The sequence below is a fragment of the Leuciscus leuciscus genome (assembly GCF_965113295.1).
Source record: "Leuciscus leuciscus genome assembly, chromosome: 10".
NCBI classification, from domain to species: domain Eukaryota; kingdom Metazoa; phylum Chordata; class Actinopteri; order Cypriniformes; family Leuciscidae; genus Leuciscus; species Leuciscus leuciscus.
In genome coordinates, this window is record NC_138734.1 from 15,619,933 (window position 1) to 15,629,290 (window position 9,358).

The 9,358-nt window shown below is 33.4% G+C and overlaps 1 protein-coding gene across 4 annotated transcripts; it reads right to left on the reverse strand.

Moving 5' to 3' along the window:
- Nucleotides 1–448: 448 nt before the first annotated feature.
- On the reverse strand, nucleotides 449–8,948 carry cmc2 (C-x(9)-C motif containing 2). 4 transcript variants are annotated; one of them, XM_082181858.1, is made up of 6 exons: nucleotides 8,622–8,948; nucleotides 7,221–7,241; nucleotides 7,101–7,138; nucleotides 4,938–5,071; nucleotides 3,987–4,058; nucleotides 449–1,289 (listed from the first exon to the last, which is right to left on the reverse strand). In XM_082181858.1, exons 4-6 carry the CDS (start codon nucleotides 5,016–5,018, stop codon nucleotides 1,206–1,208), a joined length of 237 nt encoding a protein of 78 aa, XP_082037984.1. In that variant the 5' UTR covers nucleotides 5,019–5,071; nucleotides 7,101–7,138; nucleotides 7,221–7,241; nucleotides 8,622–8,948; the 3' UTR covers nucleotides 449–1,205. The 4 variants fall into 4 exon arrangements, with proteins under 4 accessions (XP_082037984.1, XP_082037985.1, XP_082037982.1 ...); XM_082181859.1 differs by lacking the exons at nucleotides 7,101–7,138; nucleotides 7,221–7,241 and having other exon boundaries at nucleotides 4,938–5,061; XM_082181856.1 differs by lacking the exons at nucleotides 7,101–7,138; nucleotides 7,221–7,241 and having other exon boundaries at nucleotides 8,622–8,946.
- Nucleotides 8,949–9,358: the final 410 nt, after the last annotated feature.

The window sequence follows — 9,358 nt, forward strand, 5'->3', positions numbered from 1 at the left end:
ATTCTTGCCACAAATCATTGCTGCTCACATGGGTTCTGCAAAAAGTAGGCACAAGTCGGATGTGCCGCAATTGGTTTGACTGTTCAACTGCTTTTGGTGCAAAGCGGATAAAACTCGCTCGATATAACACTATTCACAGCATAAATACATGTAGTAGCTTCCTAATTACATTACTATTTCAAAATATTACACAGGGATAAGCTATGTAAAATAAAGTGTATCAAGATTGTACTAAAGTGTACTTCATGTGTGTTTACATACCTTATCCATCTGTACTTTAGTTTGAATTAAATCACTAGTTCACAGCATAAATACATGCAGTAGCTTCCTAATTACATCACAAATACAGAATACTGTATTTTAACTTAATAGTGTAGAGTTGAATTGATGTGATGTGTCACCCTTTCCATCCACCTGCCTGCACACAAAAGGTGACATTAACAAAATGAAAAGTCAAATTGTGAATTTATTCCCCCCCTCAAAAACTCAAAGATGATAGACCTTTACAGGAACTACAACATATAATTGTCTTTCACAAACATTAATGAGAATTAATAAGTGGTCGGGAGCATTTTCGCTGTGTTGTGGCTTGTTTCCTTTGTGTTGTGGCTTGATTTGTTGCGTTGTGAACTTATGTTTACTTTTTAAATTGCGTTGTGTTGTGCACTACTGGGCCACCGTACAGGTGCATCCCATTTCTCTGGATTATCTTTGAGTTGTTTCTACACTTAGACTGGAGTTCACTTGTGAAAAATTCAATTGATTGGAAAATGTAGGCTCTTTAGTAATTAGTTTTCTCTAAATGAAAATATCTTAAATGTAGACAAGTTGCAAATAATTGTGCAAGTGACAATGTTAATTGTAAAAAAAAAAAAAAAAAGTTTTAATTGGAATTTAAATCACAATTTTGACATAATTTCAGACACACTTTCTAAGTAAGTAGGCCACATTTAGGGAACATACAGCTCATATTTTAAGTAGGAGCTGAAAATTCACAAGTCAAACTAGCCACCAGTAATTAAACATCATTAAATCGCTCTGTTGCCTCATTTACTGCAAGGTGTATAATAAATACATTTATTTTATTTAATCTACATATCCTCAGAGAAAAGTCTTCCAGATTTAAAGGGTCTAGGCACACTAGGAATACCAGGAACTATTTCTAGTCGGCCATAGGTCTGTACTCCAAGGAATCCATCTTGATATTAGGGATGCTCTTTTGGTTGTTCATTTAAACGGCGTCTCATTTCTTCAGCATGGGCCTTGCTGCGCTCCCTCTTTGTGTGATACTGTGTGGACAAATAGAGAGACAAATGATTTAGCCCAAGACAACTAGATAAGTCAGAGCATTCATTTTTCAAGCTTCACTTGACCAATTCCACAAATCTACTGATTTTAAGTCCTCATGTAAAATGATTTCTACACTGAAAATAGTTTAATTTACAGTTGACAATTAACATATGTTTATTCATTCATTCCCATCATGGACAATCTGATCTGAATGGGTAACTATACCTATTGAATTGTTCACACCTAAGCTTTGTCTGAAACTGCTCACTCGTTCACTCATTCACTAATCCCTATATAGTGTATGGCATTTGAGTGCACTATATCTGCAAGGAGTGAACAAAATAAAGTGAGTCAATTCGGACCATCGGATGATGACGTATACACAGTGCGTCGGAGAAGGAGCTGTCGCAGAAACGGCTTCGTCACACGTAGTGATAAAACTCCTTTAATCTTACATGTTACTTACTTTATAAAATAACAATAACAACAACAGTCATAATGACTTTATTTTGTAATTATATATACCTCTGTGCCAGCTTTGTAGTTTCATCAATTGAAATTGTTAGAAACTCTCACGCTCACAGATGACGTGGTCACTGAGCGCCCTCAGGCGACCCTTATGATTATTACATTCGAATGAATACGCTACCTACAGATGATTAACGGATATTTTTAAATCATCCACCAAATTATCATCTCTTCCTTACAGTTTAACGAGTTAACAACAATGCCACAAATTATTAAAACACCTGGCTGTTAGTAAAACACATTAAATTGAGTGCCTAAACAATATATTTTAATAAATATATATATATATATATATATATATATATATATATATATATATATATATATATATATATATATATATATATATGCATGCTACCTATATAATTTACCTTATTAATATAATTTCATTAAAAAATTCATCTGTATAATATTATCTCAATATTTTTATATGTTTTATTCAAGTAATGATTAATTTAAAAAATATTATAATAAAACTAGCATGAAATAAATGTTATATATAAATAAGAATAAGAAATAAGAAAGCTGTAAAGTAATCTCTGGTTTAAACTTGCTCTCTCCCGCACTTTCATGCACGCTCAGTCCTCTCCGCATTGGATTGTGGGAAATACTGCTTCAGCAAGTGTACATCGAATGTACACTCGAATTCAGAGAGGATTGTGGGTAAAAGTAGTAAATGAATGTAGGGAATGATGTCGTTCACTCAGAATTCGGACACCACTACAAAATGGCCAACACCCGATATAGTGCACAATATAGTGGATAGGGAGCGGTTTCGGACACAGCTCTAGTATCAACTCTTTCCCTTCCAGCATTTTTTTTTTTTTTACTTTTATTAAAATTGCTAGCCAGAACCAGCATTTTTGATCATTTTCACAAAACATTAATGGCTCCTAGAATATTTTGTGAATATGTAAACCCATTTCTGTATGAGTTTATATGTAAAGTCCATATAAAAAAGAGCCTCTGCTTTTAAACAAATAAATATATAGTACGGCTGTGAAACAATTAATCGCATCCAAAATAAAAGTTTGTTTTTACATCATATATGTGTGTAGACTTTGTATAATAATTTTTTTTGTATGTATAATATATATATATATATATATATATATATATATGAAAATAAAATTACACACACATGCATGTATATATTTAAGAAAGAAAAAAAAGTGTTATTTATGTATAAAATATATATATACAGTATACATACAAATATTTCTTAAATATATACATGCATATGTGTGTTTTTATATATACAAAATAATTATACACAGTCTACACACACATATATTATTTAAAAAGAAACTTTTATTTTGGGGCCCTAAGCAAAACCACCCTTTGGGGCCCCCACAAAATCAAAAAAAAAAAAAATACTATTACAGTGCAAATTTAAATCGATTTTCAACATTTATTGCAGTGTTGTTCCTATGTACAGTACATTTGTGCATTCTGCATAAAATTTGGCACTTGACATTACGATTTACTGAATCGTTTAAAACAAAGAATTGCTTGAAGCCGCCATTTGATGGAGACCTCCAAGCAATATCTTGGTTGCTTTGACTTTAGTGTGAGGCTTGTGTCGACATATTTTATCTAGTCTGTGTATGCGTGCACTGATCAATGATTTTGGTTAGTTTGAATGTGAATAAAGGCACAAATAGTGATCTGGTCATCATACAAACTGATCATATCAGTAGATACATTTTTTATGTCTTTTCAATGCCTTTATGTCCTTTTTGGAGCTTGCAATTTTTGTGTCTTGTTGACCTTATTGACAAAAACAGCTGTTTCTTTCTTCAAATATATTCTTTTGTGTTTTGCAGAAGAAAGAAAACCAGTTTAGAACGGCATGATAATGATAACTGAAGACGATTTTGAAGACTCAACTTTTTTGAAATAGTTTGAAATAGTAAACAATACAGACTAAGCAATTTTATAAGAGGTAGGATTAACACACATTCACTCATCTAAACATAGTAACGCATTAATTAATTCATTTTTGTTAGCAATTACTAATGCAGTGTATTACCTGGTGTAAATTAGGTTATCTTATCCAAAGTTATTTTTAGCGTACAGAAGGTTTTCAGTATGTGTTCTCAAACCAATGATCTACGCTCTAACAATAAAGCAACAGGAACTCATAATGAACAAAATGCTGTCCTCACCTCTTTCTTGAGACAACCACGCATTGCACGGTCCATTTCATTACATGTGCCAAAGAACCTGAGGACATTATGCTGAAGGCAGAGAAAGTCATTAATTACTTGCATGCCTGTTTTCAAATAAAAAGAAAGATGTTTTGCACACTTTTTTAAATTAGTGCACAGGTTTTATAACAGATTATCTGAAGAGAGAAAATGTATACCCAGAATAAATAGTACAATCCACAAATGCGTACAGACATTTAAGACTTTTAAAGTGTACAAACAAAAGTGCTTTTAAAGTATAATACAGGTTTAAAGGGATACTCCACTTTAAAATGAAAATTCTGTCATCATATACTTACCTTCATGTTGTTTCAATCCTTTATGAATTTCTTTCTTCTGCTGAACAGAAAGGAAGATATTTAGAAGAATATCAGTAACCAGACAGTTTCTGGTCTCATTGACTTCCATAGTATATATATTTTTTCCTACTATGGAAGTCAATGAGACCAGAAACTGTCTCGTTACTGACATTCTTCTAAATATCTTCCTTTCTGTTCAGCAGAAGAAAGAAATTCATACAGGTTTGAAACAACATGAGGGTGAGTATGACAGAATTTTCATTTTAAAGTGGAGTATCCCTTTAAAACAATAGTTTACTCAACAACAACAACAAAAAACAATATTATGCTATTGTTTACTTACCCTCATATCTTACCTGTATGACTTTCTTCCAAAGAACACAAAAGGAGTTAATATGGTGTTGAAATTCTTCAGATGTCCTCCTTTTTCAGTCCACAGAAGAAAATCATACAGGTTTGGAATGACATGAGGTTAAAGGTAAATTATGAGTTTTCTTTTTTTGTTTTTCTGCATTCACAAAACTATTATTCAAATGACTAATAATCACTGAATCATCTGTGGATTGTACATTTGAGGAAAAGGCATGTTTGCATGAGTAGATTTCCAAACCTCTTTGTGGCACTGTTTGAGAAGTGTTATAAACTGATTGCACTCGTCAGTATGCAGATGGGGTGACAGATCCGGATGCATCCTGAGTTAAGGCTGTATGTCTTAAACTGTGACACCACTTGCCCTGCGGGTGACTATCATTGTTAAAGCAAGGCCACCGTGAAGAACAGGAAAAAATAAAGAGTAAATGCCTCAAACTTTTCACATTACTGCATTTAAGGTATTTCAAGCATTTTGGAGAAGTTGCCATAGTTCTTCATAGTCCTTCTATGGATTTATGCTGTCCGTTCATGTAATCCCAGATTTTATGATGGTGTGGGGACTAATGGTCAAGGGATAGTTCACCCAAAAATTTGAATTAGCTCATGATTTACTCACCCTCAAGTCATCCAAGGTGTATATGACATTCTTCTTTCAGACGAATACAATCGGAGTTCTATTAAAACATGTCCTGGCTCTTCCAAGCTCTATAATGGAAGTGAATGGCTTTATATTTTTTTTAAGTCCATCAAAGAGCATCCATCCATGATAAAAGTGCTCCACACGGCTCCGGGGGGTTAAAGGATTAGTTCACTTTCAAAAAAAATTTTGCTGATATTTTACTCACCCCGATGTCATCCAAGATATCCATGTCTTTCTTTCTTCAGTCGAAAAGAAATTACGTTTTTTGAGGAAAACATTCCAGGATTTTTCTTCATATAATGGACTTCATTGGCAACCAACGGTTTGAAGGTTTAAATGTCCGTCTCAGTGCAGCTTCAAAGACTCTACACGATCCCAGTCGAGAAATAAGGGTCGTAGTGTACCATCTCTGAGATGTGCCACGCATTGCGTCATCACGGTTCAAAACGATAGGGAAGGGCGAAAAATTCCATCTCATTTTTCCCTCCAACTTCAAAAACGGCCGACATCTTTGTTTTAATTTATTATTATTCGTTTTTATTTTATTTTCGTGACCTTTCCAACGTGATGACGTAATACATGGCGCATCTCAGAGATGGTACAAGACAGGCATTTGTGGTTAAAAAGTATATATATATAAATGACCAATCGTTTTGCTAGATAAGACCCTTATTTCTCGACTGGGATCGTGTAGAGACTTTGAAGCTGCATTGAGACTGCCATTTGGACCTTCAAACTGTTGGTTGCCATTGAAGTCCATTATATGAAGAAAAATCCTGGAATGTTTTCCTCAAAACCTTAATTTCTTTTCGACTGAATCGACTGCATCGATTTACAGAAAAAAAGTAACCCTTGACCTGACGCACAACGTAATGACGAACTCGGAAGCGCAGAGGATAGAGCAAAACAAAACACCAGTCACGAATTAGAAGTCTAAAACGACAATTTTCTAAGAGAAATGCTTGAGTTTGTTTGAACGACGAGAGGCGTCAAAGCTTACGCTACACCTATGTCATACATCGTCAAGTGTTACTCTTTTGGCTAAGTCAACTTGCGTAGGCCATCTGCTGGAAGTTAGTTATTTTAGTCTACAAAGTTTTAAATATGGATATTTTTCTTACACGAGCGCATCGCTCCACTTCGTGAGTAAATCATGGGCTAATTTTAATTTTTGGATGAACTATCCCTTTAAGACTTTTTCACAGTACTATATATACAAAATGTAAAGAATAGTTCCCCCCAAAAAGAATTCAGAAGACTTGGATTAATCAGTTAAATTCATACAGATTACTTTTACAATGTCTTTGTACATTTTGATGTGTAAACGTTTTGGTTGCATTGACTTTCAATGGATGGACAAAAATGATCAGAGAAAATTAAATATATCCTCATTTGTGTTCTGTAGTTGAATGAAAATCATGTGGGTTTTAGAACATGAATGCAAGTAGTTGACAGAATTTGTCTTTTTGGGCGAGTTACCCCATTAATCCAAATTCACTCAAACATATTTGAAAACAGAAAATGTGTATTGTGCATTAACCATTAACAATGCTAAAACTGACAAACTTCTGTAAATCAGTCAAACTGGCTTAGTTATCTGCCAATGCTGATACACTAAAAATAATCAAATAGCCTATATAGGTTGATTATAAAAATAAAATAACAACAAAAAAGCAATTTGACATGACATTAAGGATACTAAAGCCTCCCCATCCCATCCCATCACTCATTCTAAATTCCTCTGAAATCAGGGACACTTACCTGCAACAGAAGGAAAACAATGTATTAGTATTAATCCACTTAATAGAGTCTACATATAGGGTTAAGCACCTGTTGCCATAATCGATTATGTTGTATTACTAATTTTGAAGAGTAAATCCCCCTAAGATCCCTGGAATGTTTCTTCATTGGAAGGGCATTTGATACAAAAGCAAATATTGTGAAGTTAGAAGTTTGATCATAGAAATAAGGGATTTTTATTCAGTTTTAATTTCCTTAAGGTGGTCTCCATCATAAGCACAGCAGTCATCTCAGAAATCACATTAAATGATCAAATAAAGCTTTGGCAGGACAAAAATTCATTTATTTTAATGTTCATAATATTTTCAATGCAGGAAAACCCTGCAAGAGGCTGTAATGGGACACAACAGTTTGTGGCGTGCTATTTATTTTGACCACAAGATGGCCACAGATGCCCTTTCTATTGATTTGTAACTGCTAAAATACTTTATAAAATATAACATTTTCATAGTTACATTTTTAAACACAACTTTCTCCTCATCTGTACATTGAAACAACAAAAATATAAAAATGTTATATAAAAATAATTAATTATTATTAACAGTTTTTTTTGTTTGTTTTTTACTACTTCATTCTGAATGGCTTATTTGTAACTAATCCAGAGTTAGGGTATCTTCTAAATTCAGTTTCCTTGTAACTCCCAAAGAATTATCCACTGTTATAGATGTTATTCTTAGGGGAGCTTGTAATACTTTTTTTTTTAGATCTGTCTGAAATCCCGGTCAATTTTTCTCTCTTCCTTCATAACCTAACTTTGGTATTACAGTTGATTCAGAAAGTATTCAGACCCCTTCCTTTTTTCACATTGTGTTGCTATGTTACAGCCTTAAGCTAAAATGCTTTTAAAAATAGTTTTAAACTCACAAATCTGGATGATGGTGCATGGTGTGTAGATTGATGTGAAAATAAATAATTTAAAGCACTTTAGCAGGCTGCAACATAAAAAAATAAATAAAAAAAACCTGAAAAAGGATCTGAGCACCTGAATCCTCTGTAGGTCTCTTTTTCATTTAGTGCTTGTTACAATAACATATGTCGTACAGTATTGTATTGTATTGTATTGGGATAACGTTTTGACTGGAAAAAGGGTGGACATTGTCTTATACATATAAGAATATAATATTATAATATACAGTACATATAATAATACACGTATACATTTGTGTCTTATACATTTTCTTATCGGGATAACTAACAACGCAAGGGAAGTGTGGGCTAATTAAAGTTTAGGCCCACTGTCATTATAATTTTAAATTATTTTGTTTAATGTTGTTTCACTTTATACTTTTATACCTGGTGCTTTATTCTTTACATATGTGTTTTTCTGTATTGTTCCCCGATATTTAAAAAAAAGAGCCTACTAGTTAACGTTACGTTACATGGGTAAGTTAGAAGCAGACAGTCAATTAGCCTACACGTTGTAGCCTAGTATTTGACTGTCTAACAGTGTACACAATATTATAAAAAAATATATAAACTCACCGATAGCCTTACAGACGGTTCATCTGACAACAGAAGCTGAATTGATAGCTCTGCATATCAATGATGACTTCGATCCAGTTGTTTGTAGATCGTGAAGGGCAGCACAGTTCACGTGTTTACAGTGACATTGATTGACACTCAAATAACAAAAAAATCTGAAATGTATTTTGCTCAGCGGTCTCACGGAGATATCAGATATTTACTTGATAATGCAATAAACACCCTTAAAACCCTCACTTTTCAACTAACGCGTTAATCATTATGTCATGTGGTGCCCTATGTTATGCATTGCATTGCGTTCCCTTCTTCTTCTTCTTCTTCTTGAATTTTATTGGCGGTTGACAAACAACAAAATGGTGTATTTCCGCCACCAACTGGTATGGAGTGTGGATCAAGACGACTTCTTTTTTTTTTTTTTTTTTCCCACAAATTAGATTCCTCAAGAAACTGAAGAATAAAAATATAACACTCATTTCTCGAGTTATTTTGCAGAATATACTTTGGTATAAACTGCATTTTTATTTTTTTTTAATTATGAATGAACAACCTTCTTTCATTCTCATATTTCTGACAATGCATTAAAACATGTTCCACTGTTTCCTCTTGCCCACAATAATCACATCTTCCCGTATCATGTTTACCCATTTTATAAAGTGTACTATTTAATCTTGTGTGTCCAAATCTCACCCTTGATATTACTATTTCTTCTCTCCTGTTGTTCCCTGCAATTCTCATCT

Coding starts and splice junctions, on each gene's coding strand:
- cmc2 (XM_082181859.1), bottom strand. CDS start 5,018: ATGCATCCGGATCTGTCACCCCATCTGCATACTGACGAGTGCAATCAG. Junction 4,059..4,937: donor TCAAACAGTGCCACAAAGAG/GTTTGGAAATCT, acceptor CTCTGCCTTCAG/CATAATGTCCTCAGGTTCTT. Junction 1,290..3,986: donor GTGGTTGTCTCAAGAAAGAG/GTGAGGACAGCA, acceptor TTGTCCACACAG/TATCACACAAAGAGGGAGCG.